The sequence below is a fragment of the Oculina patagonica genome, chromosome 12, assembly GCF_052425735.1.
Source record: "Oculina patagonica isolate OP01 chromosome 12, crgOcupat, whole genome shotgun sequence".
Lineage (NCBI taxonomy): Eukaryota > Metazoa > Cnidaria > Anthozoa > Scleractinia > Oculinidae > Oculina > Oculina patagonica.
In genome coordinates, this window is record NC_135769.1 from 18,677,511 (window position 1) to 18,698,434 (window position 20,924).

A 20,924-nucleotide genomic window follows, 5' to 3' on the forward strand; every position below is an offset into this window, starting at 1 on the left:
AGATCTCTACGCGCAATTTTGGCTTTTTACAGTTGGTAAATCGGATAAAAATCGAGTAAGTAGACCGATCAATTGTTATGTATTAAATGTTATTTCACACAATCAAATCAAAAGGTTTTTTTTTCGATAGGTCTTCCTCCAGAGAAACGAAAAAACATCCCCACCCTACCTCCTATGTTACGTAGTTTTGTAGTGCATGATGCGCGGAACGCGGGAGTTCTAAACTCCGTGAAGTCCGCCATATTTTTATTTTGTGCCAACTTGGGCTCGCTTCAACTTCATTTAAGTTTAAATTTAATTCACTCCAGAAGACAATGTTTCGTTCATCCTTTGTAGAGGAGACAGCGAACCCTTGGTCACCGTCTTCGACGTATATTCACGTTGGTTCTTTACAAAATATCCTAACTTTTGCCGAAAAGACTGGTCACATTGACAGGGTAGGTGCAGGGATTTTTGAATTTTCTCTCGTTCTTTATTAGCATTTACTATCCTGAAATAAAAAAAAACAAAAGACTGAGGATGGCTCCCTGGCTGCCAACTCTAATAGCTCAGAAATTTGAAGCATATGTTATTGTAAAATTTTAAAAACTTGTCCCTTAAAAGTTTTTCTTTATAATCTGCGTGTAGAGGAATGTCAATATGGAAGAAATTAGGCGAAAAGTGGATGCGAACTCTCCATCAGTGGCCTTGATAAGATTACTGCGAGAAATCACAAGACTTGGTAAAGCTTTAGACAAGGTAATGTATGGAAAATAGTGCCACTTGCACAGAAACAGCGCCACTTGGCACACAGTATATAGTGTGGCCCCAGTTGCTCCCACAACAGACTGTCAACACTTGTTGGCCGACTATTGGCTAACACTTTACCGACAGATTGACAGCTGGCTACTGACAGATTTTTTTTCTTAACAATTAAATTTGAACACTATGTGTTTTCCGGGGAGGAGATTGCGGGAGTGGCACGCTGGTGGGGGGATTCTCTTTGGCAACTGGTATTTTGCAAAATGCAGAATGATGGAATGGTTGAATGAAAGACGGCAATACTGTAGTATAATGTCATACCCAACAACTGAAAGCTTACCGCAAGAAAACTGGAGTGAAAATCTAACTGCAAGCAAACCAGAGTGAAAAAGCTAACTGCAAGCAAATCAAAGTGAACACTTACTGCAAGCAACTGCTCACCATCATTCTGCGTTTTGCATTCTACAAAATACCACTTCCGGATTCTTTTTGTGGCCTTCATTATACTGCTGGATCCAGGGTAAAAATGCACTCAAGCCATACCCACCCCCCCCCCCCCTAAAAAAAATGGATTGTGGCACCTTCAAGGGACCTTTTAAAAAATTTATAATGAGCACCCCTATCTTTTTTTGTGGTTTTATACCAGTTGCCCCACTACAAGATAACACAACTTTTGTTGAACAATCAGTCAATCAAGCTATCAGCAACTTTAATTTAGAAACAAAAATTTTTGACAAATTTCCTGAAATAGGTTAAGACCCCTTGGGAAACATTATGGCGTCTGCATGCACTGCAGGCTGTTTATCTTCATTTGTCTCCTTTTAATATCAAAACTTGAAACAATATATATGGGGAAATTGCTTATAATACTTCAAACCAAAACAAGAACAGAACAAACATTCAAAAATGGAGGATGGCTATGCCATGCCAGGCTAATCAATCCCTAATCAACCACTTATTAACACAAACATTCAAATCATTCTGCTTTTAAATATCAGGGATTTTGATTAGTAATCAAATTAAATTTGATCAACTTTTTTAATTTTTAATATTTTTTATGCAAAAAAGGTAAATTTGGAAATTCAGGGCCATTTAAAGGAAGCAGAAACAAAGGACATTACTCATGTGGACATACTTGGTAGGTTTTTATTTCTGTCACAGCTACCTTGATTTGAGACCACCAATAAGCTAGTTTGCACTTTGGCCAGTTGTCAGGCTGTTTAGTTGAGGTTAAAACATGTACCATGTAACAATATTATGTCTCTTAAGATCAGTTGATTCACTTACAGTAGTTTGTCAATGTATGTGAACTCAGTGACTCTAAAGTTGAGCAGTTAATTATTCTAATATTAAGCCTGTGCCAGACCATGTGACCCATACCACCCATGCTTGTCCCAGTTTTTGTAGCATTAAGCGTCAGGCTGACCAGGGGTTTCATTAAGGACCAAGACAAAATTGGGCAAATTGATTGACTGTGAACATAACTTAATTCCCTGGTTGTTTTCAACATCTAAACCAACTTCAGTTTAACAAAGAGGTTAGGGCCTTGCTGATACTTTGCCAGCGTGCAAAACCCTGATGCCCACCAGCTCCAAACTTAAATGAATACCATGACTCAGGGGTTTTTCTACTCCTCCCTGGATGAAATGGTAGTCCATTGCAGGGTTACCCCAGCACTGAATTTACCTGTACTCATTTCTACACCCAGATGGAAAGAAGCACTGTAAGAGTTAGTGTCTTGCCCAAGAACAAAATGCAATGAGCCCTGCCAGGGCTTGTTTCAAACATGCAAATAAATTATTTTAAAATATATCAATTTCTACATGAACTGTATTATAGATCAGTAAAAATATATTCTTGGTCATGCTACTTTGTCATACAAAACAAGGACACTCCAACTGTTAACCTCTCCTGGTTTCTTTGCACTTACTAAAGTGCCACAGTATCTCTGATTCTTTGCAGCAACACTCTGCCATTTGTGTTTCACAATATGAACGTAACAATTTGGTTACCATGGCGGCATACTAGGTTCCAGATCCCCCGATGCTAAAGGCTTTTCTGTCCAATTCTGGCAATCTTTTTTGATATTTGCCGATGATGCTTTACATGCATGAACTGGCAAGCATGTGAATGGATAAGGCAGACATCTTGCCTGGGTTTCATTTTTCCAAACTGAAAAATTCTAAAATTTAAAAACACAAACAAATGGTGATGACTTGAAAAGAGTGAGTTGCCATGGTAACATAATTTTATGAAAACTTCAAGTGTGTCACCTGTTGAACTATTAGTCTGCCAAGTTTCATTGGTCTCTGCAGACAGATGGCCGAGATAACTCAATTTTTGTACTTGACATAAAATTGGGTTGAGTAGATGACGTCATCAGATATATTTTGAAAATGGAAACTTAATTTTGAATCTTTTGTAAATACTCTATGAAATGCCTAAAATTTCTATGTGTGAAAAGTTGATCATAGTACTTAGCGGAAAATAAAATAATTTATGTACTTCACTTATGTACAGGAAGTAGATGTCACCAGCTAGAACAGATCTCTGGTCAGTTGTCCACCATCATCGAGAAAAAGGATGAGCTCATTTCTAGACTGCAACAGCCCTTTGTAGGGGAATTCCTGGAAATAGATGCAGCACATCACAAGTAAGAAAATTTGTGTTCGATTTATTTATTTGGGGGGGTCTCTACTGTCTGAAAATGGCTTCTGAATAATTATTGAGAATACCATAATGTGTTCCAGGGGATGGAGCAAGTTTTTTAGTTCAGCCCTTTTCAGCCAATGTGCAACTGCGTAGTTACATTACCATCTATCGTCTCATAACCAGGCAATACAGAATACAAGTGGATTAATCAGTTGTGGCCAGAAAAAAATGTAGTGTTTGAGTGTGTTACTAGGAACAAGTATATTCTTTAGTTGAAATGAGATAAATAATAATAATAATAAATAATTTACTTATATTGCGCAATTATCAATTTAAAAATTTTCAATTGCGCATTACAATATAGTTAAAAAAAAAAACTAAAAATTTAAAATTTAAATTCACAAGCTAAAAAAGATTAAAATGTATATGACTATAAAAAGAAATGTACAATTAAAAAGCTTTTAAAAATAAAAAGGTCTTGATGGCTTTCTTAAAACTTTGCAGAGATGGCATGTTTCTTATTTCACTTGGAAGATCGTTCCATAATTTAGGGGCGGCCACATGAAAAGAGCGATCCCCAAGCGTTGCGAGTGATTTACATTGGCTATAATTAAGGCGTAAACCATTGTTGGAACGCAGGTAATGTCTTCCAGCAGTTTCTCTAACGGAAATAAGTTCACTTATGTAGGCTGGAGCAAGACCATGTACGGCTTTAAAAGTAATCAACAAAATTTTAAAAACTATACGATATGTAACAGGCAACCAGTGCAATGACTTGAGCAGAGGTGTGATGTGGCAATATCTGCTCTCTTGGAAAATCAATCGCGCAGCTGCATTCTGAACCCTTTGTAATTTTTGAAGATGGCGTTCAGGCACTCCAAATAGGAGACTGTTACAATAGTCAAGCCGGCTTGATATAAAAGCATGAATCAGTGTTTCTGTGCATTCTTTGGTTAAGAACCTTCTAATTCTTCTAATTTCTCACTAATATCTAATTTCTCACTGGCCTTGTACAATTTCTCACTGGCCTTGTACAACTTTTAAAGGAGTTTTGGTTAGGCTTATATGTATTTGAAGCAACTTATGAACAGTGTTAAAAAGCTGTTTGGAAAGGAGCTAACAAGAATCAACTTTATATGTTGTAAGAAAGCATTTAGATTTAAACTCAACCTTCAAAATTGACCATTGTCTATATTCTGTTTTAAGTGAAATTTTTTATGATCATAAGTTGGAGTCATGTTGAATAACTGAACCTTCTTTTCATTTTCATTGTTCTTCTTGCCAGGAACACAGCAGAGGTTTTGCCCATGATTTCGTCAGACTTAGCCAGCTTTCCAACGCTGCTGGAAAACATTTCGTGGATAAGAAATTTCTCACTGGCAGATGGCCAGTTGGTAAGTACATAAATTATAAGTCAGACATTTATGATCTAGCTTGTGTTGTATATTGTGGTCAACCTCACTGAAATTTGTCAAGTCAGCTCATAAGGAGGTGCCGTGCTAGTTTATGTAACAATTCTGACCAATAGAGAGATACTTCTCTACCTAACTGTTTGTGTGTGTTGTTTCTAGATGTCAATCCTGTCTTCCATCGAATCTTCATTTGCTGAAATACAGAGTTTTTACCAGGCTCTGTGTCAGAGTCGAAATCTTATGTCACACCTTCAAGAAGAACTTGTTAAACAAAGGGATGCACTGTAAATTAATAAATGGATTATTAGTACCAAACATAGTGGCTACATTTAAAAATGCATAATTATAGCCTTCTAACTACAAGGTTCACCCAGCCAGGGGTATATAAGTCTTATGAACTAGAATCCAGTTTGCTAACCATTAGGGTCACTGCACCTCCAACAAAAGATACTGTGTAAACAATCACATGCAGGGTGAACAAATGGATTTAATAATAATAGTAAACAAATAGATGCACTGTAAAGGAATAAGTCCTACAGTGAAAACTGTGGGATAATACGCTGTAGTCAGATTTAAATTCATCCAGTTTACAGTAATGTATGCACTACAAACAATGAAATATTGATCAAGTGTAAAAAATAGAAACAGACAGAGTAAACAAATGATTACAGTGTGACTTTGTAAACTGTAGACTGCAAACAGATACAGTGTATCATAGCAGATGCAGCACTTGTAAGGAATACAGTCTAAACAAAAGTTACAGTACTAGTGTAAAATAATGTAATAAATGAATACAGTGAAAAGCAAAAAGATGCAGTCAGTGTAGCCAAATGGATACAGGTGAAACAAAATGATACACTGTAAATACATTATTCACTTACAGTGTATAATACAATCAAAGCAAGTATAGTGTACACAAATAAATGTGGTATAACAAAATTTACACACTAAGCAAATGGATACAGTGGGAGACAAAGGTACACTGGATACATCTGCTTACATTGTAGTTGCCTGGATATAGTGTAAACAGCTGAAGCACTGTAAACAAAAATATATACTGTAAACAACTGGATACAGTTCTAGTGTAAGCAGTTGTTAACACTGTAAACAAAAATATACACTATAACAACTGGATCAAAACACTGTAAACAAAAATATGCACCGTAAACAACTGGATACAGTGCTAGTGTAAACAGCTGACAACACTGTAAACAACTGGATACAGTTCTAGTGTAAACAGCTGACAACACTGTAAACAAACATGTACACTGTAAACAACTAGATACAGTGCTAGTGTTAACAGCTGACAACACTATAAACAAAAATGTAGATTGTAATAACTGGATGCAGTGCTAGTGTAAACAGCTGACAACACTAAACAAAAATACAAACTTAACAACTAGATACAGTGTTTGTGTTAACAGCTGACAACACTAAACCAAAATATACACTGTAAACAACCGGATACAGTGCTAGTGTAAACAGCCGACAACACTGTAAACAAAACATACACTGTAAACAACTGCATACAGTGCTAGTGTAAACAGCTGACAACACTAAACAAAAATAAAATATACATTGTGACAACTGGATGCAGTGCAAGTAAAAAAAAGCTGACAACACTAAACAAAAATACACACTGTAAACAACTGGATACAGTGCTAGTGTAAACAGCTGACAACACAGTAAACAAAACACACTGTAAACAACTGGATACAGTGCTAGTGTAAACAGCTGACAACACTGTAAACAGAAATATACACTGTAAACAACTGGAAACAGTGCTAGTGTAAACAGCTTACAATACTGTAAACAAAAATGTACAATGTTAACAACTGGATACAGTGCTAGTGTAAACAGCTGACAACACTTAACAAAACATACACTGTAAACAACTGGTTACAGTGTTAGTGTAAACAGCTTACAACACTAAACGAAAATGTACACTGTTAAAAACTGGATACAGTGTTAGTGTAAGCAGCTAAGAACACTGTAAGCAAAAATGTACACTGTTAACAACTGGATACAGTGCTAGTGTCCACATTGTAATCAACACAACACTAATCAAAAATTTTCACTGTAAACAGTGTGAACAAAAAGACCACAAAAATCAAATCTTTGTAAACAAATACTCTTTATCAAAAACAAAAAAGAGAAACCACAAATGGATCTGTTATACATAACCAGTACAACTGAAACACATTTGTACACTTATGCAAGGAAATGCACTGTAAACAAATAGATACAGTGTAAACAAACCAGTAAACTGTAAACAAGTGGATCTTAAATGTAAATAGATTATAGTCAACTCTCTCTTGACGAACAACTGTATAAGACGGACACCTCCATAAGACGGACACCTGGTGATGGTCCCTGCCGTTTTTCAGTCATTTTACTGTAACCAAACTTCCTATAAGACGGACACCTCTCTAAGACGGACAAGGGACACTTTGAAATCATTAACAGACACTTGGGAAGTGTTTATTATCATTTTTTATTAGTGAAAATACTTCCAAACTTCATATCGACCTAAAGCAAAGTTAGTCAGCGCCCTAAGGATACGTTTATACCAAGCTTACTAACCAAAAACAATGACGCTTTAACGGATTACTTCTCTGCTTACGTGTATTGACACTAAAGTAGGGGTCATGAATGGTCCCTCAAAATGTCACAGTGCTCGCAATGCTCGCAAATGCTCGCAAAATTTTAGTGGGTGCTCGTTTGCTCGTGCTCGCACAATTTTACAAGTGCTCGCATGCTCGGTTTTTAGTGAAGCTAGGTTTTTGAAAAGTGCTCGTTGCTCGCAAGGCTAATTTTTGTCAATGCTCGTGCTCGCAAAGAAAAACGCTGTGCTCGCATGCTCGCAAGTGCTCGCATGCTCGCAAGTGCTCGCAAAGACCATTTGATACCCCTTAAAGTGGTCGTTTTCTACTTACAGTATTACAGTTTGTAGAAGCTCTCAATTTTTGCTTTAAAAAGCAAATATGGTCCTTTTATTATTTTAGTCGTGTTGCAGGTAGCAAAGGTTTGTTGCATTGTGCAACGGTTTAGCGTTATTATCTCAGATGATTACTGGTGTTATGTTACTTCGACTCTCTACAGAGTGGACACCTCTCTAAGACAGACAGCTGCGGCCGGTCCCGAAGGTGTCCATCTTAGAGAGAGTTGACTGTACACAATCTCTTAGTTAACTTGGTCCTTCAGCTTGTTTGTGTGTTTATATGTTTATAATTTTTGTACCTGACCCAAATAAAAATAAATAAATAAATAAAATGATGTAAACACTATAGATGGTTGCCCAGTTTTTAATTAGCCCATTATGATTATTTTGGGCAGCCATATACTCATTTTATTTTATCACCACTAATTAATATTAATTTTGGGTACAAATAAAGTTGATGTCAAGGCAATGCAAACAAACAAATATACTGTACATTCAGCACATAGTAGTAACATCAGGATACACTAAAAACAAAGAAATACAGTGTACTGAACTAATGTACATGATGTAAACCAACCAATACTCTGTAAATGAAAGGATACAATGTCAACAAACATCTACACACACTGTACAACAAATGGTATACAGAAAATTAACTAATTCACTGTTAATTGGATATCATGTATACTAAATAATTATCAATGATTTTTGTTCTTATTATTTTGACGTGATTCATGAAATAGACTGATCAATATCTTTTAAATGCGTGTATTTTACAAGGACAACCAGTTTACTTTAATTTAGAAAGAAAGACCATCCTCCTAAGTTTTAACAGGTTCAAACAATAAACTGAAAGATTTACCAACAGTGGATTGAAAAGACCGGGGAGTATGTTTACGGTATGTAACGATAAGTTTTAGGGCTGTAGAGCGCTTTTGCCAACACTAGCGAGCTTGGCAAATATGAAACTTGACGAGTTGAATACTTCACGTGGTCGCGAGACGGAACTGTTCAGCAAACAGGGTTTTGCTAACGAAGGTGGGGAACGGGGAATAGCTTGGTAGAGCTAACCGCTTTGCAGCCGGCACTCGTTACAGTATGCCAGAAGTACAGAGTCAAGTTTCTACGTCCCAAGAAGCGAGGAAGCACCTACAATCACTGAAACTCTTCTGGAACACAGCAAACTTCTTTATTGTAGAGTAAACTTCTTAACATTTCACAGCTCGTTGTAAACAATCGTAGGGAATAATCGAGGTCATCAAGGTAATCGGTACAACAGTTTCCGCATGACTTATATACCCTGATCACAGTTTGTTATTCTTCACAGGTGTATGATGATACGTTACTAACCCTGATCATTTAATTTACATGCGTTTATTGTTGACAGATGAATGATGCGTTACAAATTTGCCTTTGTTATTTTTTACTCTATTAAGCCAGTTTCTAACCCTGATCTCAGTTTGTTATTCTTCACAGGTGTATGATGATGCGTTACTAACCCTGATGTTTTAGTTTTACATGCATCTTGACAAGACCTATTTAGCAACCAAGGGCAAAACATATACGTCTGGTAAGTGAAAAATTTCTTACTAATCTGGCTGTGCTTGTTATTGTTTACTCTACAACTGTATGATGCGTTACCTATCTTATGTTATTGTTTACAATACAGATGTATGATGCGTCACTTATCATCTTATGTTGTTGTTTACTCTGCAAATGTATGATGCGTTACATATCTTATGTTATTGTTTATTCTACAAATGTATGACGCGTTACATATATTCTTATGTTATTTTACTCTACAAATGTATGATGCGTTACATATCTTATGTTATTGTTTACTCTACAAATGTATGATTCGTTACATATCTTCTTATGTTATTGTTTACTTACAAATGTATGATGCGTTACCTATCTTATTATGTTATTGTTTAGTCTACAAATGTATGATGCGTTACCTATCATCTTATGTTATTGTTTACTCCGCAAATGTATGATGCGTTACATATCTTATTTTGTTATTGTTTACTCTACAAATGTATGATGCGTTACCTATCTTATTATGTTATTGTTTGCTCTACAAATGTATGATGCGTTACCTATCATCTTATGTTATTATTTACTCTGCAAATGTATGATGCGTTACCTATCATCTTATGTTATTGTTTACTCTACTAATGTATGATGCGTTACCTATCATCTTATGTCATTGTTTACTCTACAAATGTATGATGCGTTACCTATCATCTTATATTATTGTTTACTCTACAAATGTATGATGCGTTACAATCTTATCATGTTATTGTTTTCTCTACAAATGTATGATGTGTTACCTATCTTATTATGTTATTGTTTACTCTACAAATTTATGATGCATTACCTATCTTATTATGTTATTGTTTACTCTACAAATGTATGATGCGTTACCTATCATCTTATGTTATTGTTTACTCTACTAATGTATGATGCGTTGCCTATCTTATTATGTTATTGTTTACTCTACAAATGTATGATGCGTTACCTATCTTATTATGTTATTGTTTACTCCGCAAATGTATGATGTGTTACCTATCATCTTATGTTATTGTTTACTCTACTAATGTATGATGCGTTGCCTATCTTATTATGTTATTGTTTACTCTACAAATGTATTACGCGTTACCTATCATCTTATGTCATTGTTTACTCTACAAATGTATGATGCGTTACCTATCATCTTATATTATTGTTTACTCTACAAATGTATGATGCGTTACAATCTTATCATGTTATTGTTTTCTCTACAAATGTATGATGCGTTACATATCTTATTTTGTTATTGTTTACTCTACAAATGTATGATGCGTTACCTATCATATTATGTTATTGTTTACTCTACTAATGTATGATGCGTTACCTATCATATTATGTTATTGTTTACTCTACTAATGTATGATGCGTTACCTATCTTATTATGTTATTGTTTACTCTACAAATGTATGATGCGTTACCTATCATCTTATGTTATTGTTTACTCTACAAATGTATGATGCGTTACCTATCATCTTATGTTATTGTTTACTCTACAAATGTATGTTGCGTTACCTATCATCTTATGGTATTGTTTACTCTACAAATGTATGATGCGTTACAATCTTATCATGTTATTGTTTACTCTACAAATGTATGATGCGTTACATATCTTCTTTTGTTACTGTCTACTATACAAAGAACTGAGGGGTTACCTATCTTCTTATCATTACAAAATATTTTTAATCTATAGCTGGGCTGTGTTGTGGATTTTTTTTGCAAAAACATTTATTGGAGAAATTACCAACAACTTAACAATAGACAGCTTAAATTGCGTTGAGTTACTAGTTACAGCCAAGGAAGATTTCGATACAATACTAAAATTTAGGTACAATACGTACAAAGGTCAAGTAAGGGCCTTTATCCTGAAACGTTTTTTTTTCACATGATTTGCCAGATAAATTATAATACAAGTTTAATTTTTCTACTTATATGATGACTTACATAAAAATTCTTAACTTACTCACTACCTAGTTAATAATACATTCACAGGAAATGGCTGGCTTACATTTTATTTAAAGGATGATTTTTGATTTGCACGTGCTCTTTTTATTAGATAGTTAACGTTTTAGGAAAGCAAGGACGGCGTCCAAATAGTACTGTTCTCATGAAGCAGAGAACATTAAGAGATGAAACAATCAAACTCTCTGAATGACTTTAAAATGAACTCAAAGCTTCACGTTGAATTTGATAGCAAAACAGTTGATAATGCGGCTTGCAACAAAGATGCTTGCCTTACGAACAATATAAAATCTTCTAGCCATACATGAACTTCCTTGAACATAATTTTTAATTGCCATATTTGTATTACAATTTTAAACAATATAATGACATATCAACCTAGTAAATGGCCCATCTCACAACGAGTCTCTCGTAGCTCAGTTGGTTAGAGCGCCCAATCGGTTTTGGGAGGCCATGGGTTCGGTTCCCGTTGGGGACTCAGAATTTTTCTTTGTCCCATGCTCGTGTCATGTTGAACATCTCATCTTTATAATGTACCTTTTGTTGAATGCCACTATACGCAATGGTTTAACACAAAATTCGACTGTGCTTTTCTCCAACTTTTCACAAAAAATTGTTTGAAACAGTAATGAATACTTCCAAAAACAATGAGCTTAAATTGCTTACAAAATATAATCTGCACTATCAGAAAATGCACTTTTAAATTTTACCTTTTTTGTTAGCGTCATGTCAATAAAATATACTGTCAAAAAAAATGCATATTAGAATTACGTTATAACTATGAAGTTACAAATGCAAAAACTGGCCAAAATTTATCAGTTGAACCAAGTTTTGAAACACAAAATAACAAGTATTAAAACTAACTGAAATTTACAAAGGTATAATTACAATTCATGACTCTCTTAATTAAGAAGTGCGTAATATGCGGTTCTGACAGCTGTCTTTTAAAGTTGTGAGAGCTTTCTGCTACTTTTGAAACTGAAAACACTTCGACATATAAGAATAATTAAAAAACAAATCGGAAATATTGTGAAGACTGCACGTTAATCAATTTTGAGTCTCCCATCAATCTCGTCCGCAGAGCGCAACGCAGACCAAGCATGTGCAGAGTGCTCATCGATTGTCAGCCAATCAGCTTTAAATAAACTCAGAGACTGCGCACAATGATCGGAAGTCTATGAATTGTGGACTTTCAAATCGGGCTTGGCCAGAGTCCGAACCAGATGGAAAGGGGAAGGGGGCGAGTTTGATCGCTCATAATACATGTATGCTCGGACCATTCCCTAAGTAAACGGCATTTTACAAGGCTGATGTAAGGACTCTTTAAAACGCTTATGTAGAATTACTAGAAGGTTCGTGGAAGTCCACAAAGCTAAAGGCACCGCATTTACAATTGCTACTAAGATGTGTCTTTTCCATCTTCTTCGCCAAACAGCCATGACAGCCATATTCTGATAGCGAGTCTCGATCGCGAGAGACACGCTGGTGAAAAACCACTCAATTACCAGCGGAACTGAAGTATGAATAGCAAATGAATGCAGTAGATTTAAAAGGGACTGGTTTTGTAAGTAAATAAATTGATACAAGTACAAAAGGCCATTTACGGCCACTATAGCAGTTGATTCAAACAACATGCTCATGATAGCGATATCAGCCATTAGTCTCTCACGGCGAGGGGTACGAAAACTTCCCCAAGGAGCTGATGTTCTTTTCCAAATCACATGGCAGATGTGATCAATTAAAGCCATGACACTTCGTTCTATGACTTCTGCAACGCCGTGAATTACTCCAAGTATAGCGATGGATTGCAAACTGTCAAGATCCGCTTGTAAAACTCTTAACAAAACCGCTGAGCCACAATATAAGGGCGCTAATAAGACATACGAATATCCCGGATGGGTAATGTTCCATAATCGTTGAACAGAAATCCGCGAGATTGCTTTAAGTACGACTCCAATGAGAGGAGCGAAAATTGCGATAAGCAGTTTGCCTTCTTTGTCTTCTTTGTTGTACACTGGGTAAATGAAAGAGGCTACAGTAATGGCAAATATGAAACAAGAACAGCCAGGTATTGTCATTTGTAAGAACAAAGTCACCCGGCGTCTCCTTGACCGTATGCATAAATGCTTCGTTAGAAGATAGACTTGCCAACATACACTGATAAGAAACAAAACGTTGAGTGGGATCTTTTGTAAAGCCGAAAGTTTCGAATGAGATATTCCCAGGGCTTGTAGAGCAAAACGATAAATTGAATCCAAACAATAAACAAGGAAACAAACCAGGATCAGTTTTCTTTTAACGCCAATCAACTGATATAGGCGGAAAAGAAATAGCATACTTACAAAGTACCAAATGTATAGAAAAGCACAAGAGATCACGACGGAAGTTGTTCTTATCCACTGTACTTTATCTGGGATTGGGCGTTTTCCTGAGTGAAACTCACAGCTGTGCAAAGTCTTATAACAGGCATAGGAGATCAAAATGTATACTGAACCTATCATGATAGCAGTGAAGAGTGAAATCAAAGCTCCCATGTACATTGATTTACAAATTGTACGGAGAGCTGATGGTCTGAGTCGCTTCCAAGCCATTGCTCTATCTTCGTCTTGCTGATCTTCATGTGGTTCTTCGTTTTCCTCTGGTGAGCACGCGTTTATAACCCTAATGTTAAGACGGTTAGATGCTAGATAATCCAAGCTTGTGGCTTCTCTGTCGCTGTATTCTTGATAAATAAGCTCATTAACAGGATGATAATACCATTCTCTACCTGTGCTTTGTAGAGGATCGTAGCCAAAAGACTCTGCCGTGAATTCAGGTTCTTCTGGGTTGTAGTGTTCTGTCACGCCTCGTGTAAAACTAAACACGATATGACCAAACACCTCTATCAATGTACTGCTACTCATTTTACGTGGCAAAATAAATTAGGTATTTAAATCTCAAAAACGCTGTTGCCGTTTCTGTAGAACGTTCAGTTTTTCGACCCGGCCAATGCGAGTGAAAAGACTGAAATGTGTCTGATGGACAACAGTGGAAAATGAAATTTCAACGTTTCAGAGCTTGTTTAAACTTTAAAAGCTTTAAGAGTGACAGTGTTTATCAGTACATTGTCAAAATGTTATAAAAAACGACAATTCTTTAGGGTGTGGTTTAAATGATAGAGACTATGGTAATTAACGACGTGGTAAAATTATGAGTTTATTTTTGTTGGCGAAAAAGAAATAAAGATTAGGTCAATTTCTATGAGAACGTCAGTTTTGAACTAGAGTTGACATTTAATGCTCAGTTATAGTATTTGTTGCTTTGTACGGCTGTGATGGCTTTCTGTAGCTAGTAACATCTCATCAGTAAAATGAACATTTCATTTTCTTGTTTGAACAAGCATAAGCCGGAAATCAAGGCGTAGCGAGGTTATTGTTATTAAGCGAATGGAGAGTTGTTTATTGTCAGGCCATCGAGCCTTCTAGTGATATTTGCTCAGCGTGACTCAATTGGGTGCGCAAAATGTGGTGCACAGCAATTGCCGAAAAGAAATGTAAGGGCGACCCATTCTCGTCCCCAGAGGCCGCGATCCTTCTGGTCAGCACCAGAAGAGTCGCGGGCTCAAAAGCTAATCGCAAATAAACCGGAGTAAAAATAAGATATTAAATTAATGGGTGCCATTCCGTCATTCCGCCGAATAGGGTCAGCTTAAATTTAATATTTCGTATATTTCAAGTGTACCATGTTATATATAAAGTCCTGTACGTATTTGTTTTCTTTGTGAATGTGAGCCGATACTATAGGGGAATGCAGAAGATGTCACTGTTGAACAAATATCAACCACTTGAATTAATATTTCTCATAGTCGAATAGTTGTCGCTTGTACGTTAATAACTGAATATTGGTACCGAATATAAATAGCAATGTTAAATAATGTGAACTGTTTTTTTTCTGTAACTCGTATTGATCGTGAATGTGAATGGTTTACTTTTAGTGAAATTGAAAACATATCATGCCCTGAATTTCCTATCATTTTGCTAATTTAAGGTGTCTTGTACTGAAACTATCAGCTCTAACTGACCGCACTATTCGCGCTCGTCAGTGAAAATGACCAGCAGTACGCTGATAGAAATGTTTGGTCATATCGTGTTCAGTTTCACAAAAGGCGTTACAGAGCACTACAACCCGGAAGAACCTGAATTCACGGCAGAGTCTTTTGGCTACGATCCTCTACAAAGCACAGGTCGAGAATGGTATTATCTTCCTGTTGATGAGCTCATTTATGAGGAATACAGCGACAGGGCAGTCACAAGCTTTCACTATCTGCCGTCAAGCCGTCTTAATGTGAAGGTTATAAACGCGTGTTCGCCAGAGGAAAACGAAGAACCTCAGGAAGACCAGCAAGATGAAGATAGAGCAATGGCTTGGAAGCGACTCAGACCATCCGCTCTGCGTACAGTTTGTAAATCAATGTATATTGGAGCTTTGATTTCACTACTAACTGCTTCTTTCATAGGTTTAGTGTACATGCTCATCTCGTATGTCTCTTACAAAACTATTCTTAATTGTCAATTTCACACAAAGAAGACAATTCCAGTACAAATTCAGTGGATAAATTCGATATCTGGTGTGATCTCGAGCGCTTTTCTGTACATGTGGTACTTTGCAAGTATCCTCATTCTTTTTCGTCCGTATCAGTTAATGGGAGTGAAAAGGAAACTCATTCTGGTTTGTTTTCTTGTGTATTGTCTAGATGTACTGTATCGTGTGACTCTACAAGTTTTAAGAATATCGTATTCCAAGCCTTCAATGTTACAAAAGATTCCACTCAACGTTCTGTTTTTTATCAGCGTTTGTTTGCAAATTTATCTTCTAAAGCAACACTTCCTCATGGGACGGTCAAGAAGACAACAGATGATTTTTTTCCTCCAAATGATTCTACCAAACTGCTTTTGTTTTATTCTTGCTTTGATCACAGTGTCTTTTATTTACCCAGCGTTCAACAAACAACACAATGAGGGTAAATTGTTAATTGCAACCTTCACTCCTCTTGTTGGAGTCGTACTCAAAGTAATCTCGAGAATTTCAGTTCAGCAGTTACGGAACATTACCCATCCGGGATATTCTTATGTCTTATTAGTGCCGCTGTATCTTGGCTCAGCGGTTATGTTTCGAGTTTTACAAGCGGATCTTGAAAGTATGCAATCCATTGTTATTCTTGGAATAATTCACGGTGCTGCAGAAGTCATAGAACGAAGCACCATGGTTGTGATCGATCACATTTGTCATCGGATTTGGAAAGGAACATCAGCTCCTTGGGGTAGTTTTCGTACTCCTCGCCGTGAGAGACTAATGGCTGATATCGCTATCATGAGTATGTTATATGAATCAACTGCTATTGTATCTGTAAATGGCTTTTTGCATTTGTATCAAGTTGCTTACCTACAAAACGATTCCCTTTTAAAATTAATGCAGTCTTTTGCCATTTATACTTCAGTCCCACTGGTGATTGAGTGGTTTTTCACCAGCGTGTCATTGGCGATCGAGACTCGCTATCAGAATATTGCTGTTATGGCTGTTTGGCGCAAGAGATGGAAAAGACACATGTTAGCAGCTATTGTTAACGTGGTACCAATAGCTATATGGACTAGTACTAATCTTTTAGTCATTGTACATGAGCGCTTTGGTGGGGCCAATCAACCTTGCAAAATTCCATTCACTTGAAGTTACTTGAAAAAAGACAGCGTACAGGGAACCGTGATAAGCCTGTGAAACACCAGTACTTAACGTAAGATAAAGGTTTTTAGTCAGACAGGTCCAAATGGGGTCAAAATTCAACAAGAGGCCTTGACAGCCTTCGCTACATAAAATACATGACTGTCTGGCCGAGTTGAATATCGAGGAGCAAGCTAATTAGTGTAGTAGTTAAACTGAGAAATTATCGTTTTTATGTTGTGCGAATTTTCATTTTTTTAACGTACATTTAAAACGATTTTGCTTTCTAAATCCTGAATATACTCGATCTGCAGAGAGCATGATGTTAGTTGTCTATCAGCAATAGACACAATCCTCGGCAGTCAGTTTATCTGAAGTCAAAAGAAACCAACAGCGAGTGGAAAACTGTTCTGGAGAAATCTAGTTCGTGATCTCGTAAAAACTGAACGTGATTGATAAAATAACAATAAAACTAATCAATTGAGCGTTTTATTTAACACTTTGGCTGATGCATGAAAAACCGTGGGCTCACCTACAGGGCCAATCTCAGCAAGTGGGTTATATTGCATTTGTTTCCTTGGGTATTGCCTCGTTCATGACGCGAGCTGCCAGAACTTATATCTATCTTGCAGTTTTCACAAATCAGGATGAAATGGACAACACAGCCACAACTTAGTCAACAACGAACTCGTTGCCAATCTGTCTCCTCAGTCGCATGCCTGATTTTGCCAATTGTATTCGCCTCTTCAACAAAGCGAAACCCAAGCTTCAGTTTAATTAAAAACAGCTGAAGGCTGTCTTAAAAATACTCAGCAGGTTTTCATATTTGGAGCAACTTTTTTGTTTTCTGAACAGTTTCTAGGCCGAATATTCTTCAATTGTTGTTCGAAAGCCATACGAACGTTTCCGATCATTTTTCGGACTTTTCCGAAGATGAACAGTTTCCCGAAGACTTAAAGGAATTTTCGAAGTTGTTTGAACTCATACACTTGTTGTTTGAACTCAGCCCCCTGCCCTGAAGCCCCCCCTGCCCCCCTCCCCGCTCTGCTGCCTATTGAATGACACAAAAGGAAGTCATAAGAAACCAACCAATTTGTGGCAACATGAATTCGAGTTTCGTTTACCACTGAACGGTATAAGAACATTTGTCGTCAACGTAACGCTGACTCGTCCCCAGTCGTCTTCATACAGCACGCGGCAAAGATACAGCGGAGGGAGAGATGTGCTTCTCCCTTTGCCGTGTGCCATATGAAGACGACTGGGGACGAGTCAGAACGTAACGTGTTTTTTACAGGAAGACGATCGACTGATGCCCGCACGATTTCCGGAAAAGACTGTTAAACCGAAACAATTTCTTGGCAACAAAAATAAAGGGCTGAAAAGCTAACAAGCTATCTAAAATTGCAACAACTCGAGTAACTTTATCGAGAAAAAATGAGTAGCAGTACACTAATAGAGGTATTTGGTCATATCGTGTTCAGTTTTGCACGAGGCGTGACAGAGCACTACAACCCAGAAGAACCTGAATTCACAGCAGAGTCTTTTGGATACGATCCTCTACAAAGCACTGGTCGAGAATGGTATTATCTCCCTGTTGACGAGCTTATTTATGAAGAATACAGCGACAGAGAGGCCACAAGCTTGGACTATCTAGCGTCTAGCAGTCTCAATATAAGGGTTATAGACGCGTGTTCGCCAGAGGAGAACGAAGAAACTCAGAAAGATCATCAAGATGGAGATAGAGCAATGGCTTGGAAGCGGCTCAGGCCATCCGCTTTCCGTACAGTTTGTAAATCAATGTACATTGGAGCTTTGATTTCATTACTTAGTGCTACCATCATAGGTTCAGTGTACATGCTCATCTCATATGTCTCTTGCAAAACTAAACTCAATTGCCAATTTCATCCAAAGAAGACAATTCCAGTACAAGTTCAGTGGATGAGATCAATTTCTGGTGTGATATCTTCTGCTTGTCTTTACGTTTGGGTCTTTTCAAATATGTTATTTCTTTTTCGCCCACACCAGTTGACAGGGGTGAAAACAAAACTTATCCTGGTTTGTTGTCTACCTTACTGTTTAGATGTTTCTTATCGTGTGGCTCTACAAGCCCTAGGAATATCCTATTCCGAGCCTTCTACCTTACAAAGAGCTCCATGCAACGTTTTGTTTCTAATCAGTATATGTTGGCAAGTTTATCTTCTAAAGAGTCACTTCCATATGCTACGGCCAAGAGCACAACAGATGATATTTTTCCTTCAAATGATTATACCTAGCTGTTTTTGTTTAGCTCTTGCTATGATTACTGCGTCCTTTATTTACCCAGCCTACAACAAGCAAAGCAAGGAAGGTAAATTACTAATCGCGATTTTCGCACCTCTTGCTGGAGTTGCACTTAAAGTAATATCGAGAATTTCCGTTCAGCGGTTACGGAACATCACCCATCCGGGATATTCCTATGTCTTATTAGTGGCCCTGTATTTTGGCTCAGCGGTCATGTTTCGAGTTTTACAAGCGGATCTTGACAGTTTGGAATCCATCACCATTCTTGGAATAATTCACGGCGTTGCAGAAGTTATAGAACGAAGCACCATAGTTGTTATTGATCACATTTGTCACGTGATTTGGAAAAGAACATCAGCTCCTTGGGGAAGTTTTCGTACTCCTCGCCGTGAAAGACTAATGGCTGATATCGCTATCTTGAGCATGTTATCTGAATCTACTGCTATCGTGTCTGTAAATGGATTTTTGTACTTGTATCAATTTATTTACATACAAAATGAGTCCCTTTTAAACCTTCTGCAATGTTTCGCTATTCATACTTCAGTTCAGCTGTTGATTGAGTGGTTTTTCACCAGCGTGTGTCTAGCGATCGAGACTCGCTATCAGAATATGGCTGTCATGGCTGTTTGGCGAAAAAGATGGAAAAGACATGTATTAGTAGCAGTCGTTAATGTGGTGCCTTTAGCACTGTGGACTAGTACTAACCTTATAGTAATTGTACATGGGCGCTTTGGTGAGGTCAATCAACCTTGCAAGCTGCCATTTACTTAAGGTCGCGCAGGACCCTTGCAATCATTATGTATGTATTTATTTAAAGAGTATGCACGAACTGCGACGACTGAAGCCGACAACAAACGAAATATTCATGAAAATTGTTTTTCTCAGAGTTCTTTGTACAAGTAATTACACGGTATTGTTCTCAGCCTCGTAACCCGTGCGCTGGAACATAGCGAATTATCATAATTAGATTCACAGCTTTAAATAAAGCACACGTTGTTGTAAACATCGACTCGGAAGGTCTTCGGAAGCCTCAAAACCTGCAATTTTGTGTCCAAGTTTTCTCCGCCGATATAGAATTTCAAGAGTTGATTCGCGAGGAACATAAACTTGGTGTACTCTATTGTGTTCTGGCTAGAGCGAATTTTTAAATTTCCTTCTCAAAATGAAGATAGCATGTTTCAAAGTTTAGATTTCACATTTTTACTCTCTTAGAAGCCATTAACTTGTAGCAGTTTTTGAAATCGAAAATTTCGTTCTAGTGGGAACACAAAAGAAGTTACGATTTATCACTAGGCTATATAATCATTTAATTTGGTGCACTGTGCTAGCTGAAAACTTGGACACAAAATCGCATTATCTTCAGTTAAACTTTTAAGGGCTTGTAACATCACAGACAACGGTCATCTCTCAGTAAAAGGACAATCGTGATGTAATTACATCAACCCTGAGTATCCTTATCAAATTTTAGAGGAATCGATATTCAAAATGTAGTGAATCAAAGCTTTACAAGACAGCACTCCAACAAGAAATTTGGCTAATGAATATATTAATGAGCAAGGGTCCTGCGCGACCTTAAGCATTGACCGCGCACAGGGAACCGTGATGCGCCCGAGTACTTTTCAACTCAAAGCCTTTTTGTCTCAGCTGTCCACCTGCGAGTCCCCATTCATAAA

The 20,924-nt window shown here is 37.1% G+C and overlaps 5 protein-coding genes across 6 annotated transcripts in view; 3 read left to right on the top strand and 2 right to left on the bottom strand.

Annotated features, from left to right (window-relative positions):
• The window catches only part of LOC144632497 (josephin-1-like), a 149,335-nt gene that overhangs the window by 81,165 nt on the left and 47,246 nt on the right, over positions 1 to 20,924 (bottom strand). The gene's annotated exons all lie outside the window — the stretch shown is intronic.
• LOC144631917 (uncharacterized) lies at positions 205 to 5,934 on the top strand. 2 transcript variants are annotated; one of them, XR_013566820.1, is made up of 7 exons: positions 205 to 437; positions 628 to 738; positions 1,810 to 1,879; positions 3,262 to 3,394; positions 4,679 to 4,787; positions 4,965 to 5,390; positions 5,454 to 5,928. XR_013566820.1 is itself a non-coding variant. In XM_078490492.1 (6 exons), the coding sequence occupies exons 1-6, from the start codon at positions 315 to 317 to the stop codon at positions 5,091 to 5,093; spliced, it is 675 nt and encodes a 224-aa protein (XP_078346618.1). In that variant the 5' UTR covers positions 205 to 314; the 3' UTR covers positions 5,094 to 5,934. The 2 variants fall into 2 exon arrangements, 1 of the variants encoding a protein (XP_078346618.1); XM_078490492.1 differs by having other exon boundaries at positions 4,965 to 5,934.
• LOC144632956 (uncharacterized) lies at positions 12,396 to 14,180 on the bottom strand. Its single transcript, XM_078491712.1, has one exon. The coding sequence runs from the start codon at positions 14,178 to 14,180 to the stop codon at positions 12,561 to 12,563; it is 1,620 nt and encodes a 539-aa protein (XP_078347838.1). The 3' UTR covers positions 12,396 to 12,560.
• LOC144632431 (uncharacterized) lies at positions 15,364 to 16,980 on the top strand. Its single transcript, XM_078491084.1, has one exon. The coding sequence runs from the start codon at positions 15,364 to 15,366 to the stop codon at positions 16,978 to 16,980; it is 1,617 nt and encodes a 538-aa protein (XP_078347210.1).
• LOC144633628 (uncharacterized) lies at positions 18,406 to 20,022 on the top strand. Its single transcript, XM_078492468.1, has one exon. The coding sequence runs from the start codon at positions 18,406 to 18,408 to the stop codon at positions 20,020 to 20,022; it is 1,617 nt and encodes a 538-aa protein (XP_078348594.1).

What these genes read in the sequence shown, in the direction of transcription:
- LOC144633628 (XM_078492468.1), top strand. Translation starts at nt 18,406, where the DNA reads ATGAGTAGCAGTACACTAATAGAGGTATTTGGTCATATCGTGTTCAGT.
- LOC144632956 (XM_078491712.1), bottom strand. Translation starts at nt 14,180, where the DNA reads ATGAGTAGCAGTACATTGATAGAGGTGTTTGGTCATATCGTGTTTAGT.
- LOC144631917 (XM_078490492.1), top strand. Translation starts at nt 315, where the DNA reads ATGTTTCGTTCATCCTTTGTAGAGGAGACAGCGAACCCTTGGTCACCG. An exon ending in AGACTGGTCACATTGACAGG is followed by an intron (nt 438 to 627) that starts GTAGGTGCAGGG and finishes ATCTGCGTGTAG; the next exon opens with AGGAATGTCAATATGGAAGA. An exon ending in ATAGATGCAGCACATCACAA is followed by an intron (nt 3,395 to 4,678) that starts GTAAGAAAATTT and finishes TCTTCTTGCCAG; the next exon opens with GAACACAGCAGAGGTTTTGC.
- LOC144632431 (XM_078491084.1), top strand. Translation starts at nt 15,364, where the DNA reads ATGACCAGCAGTACGCTGATAGAAATGTTTGGTCATATCGTGTTCAGT.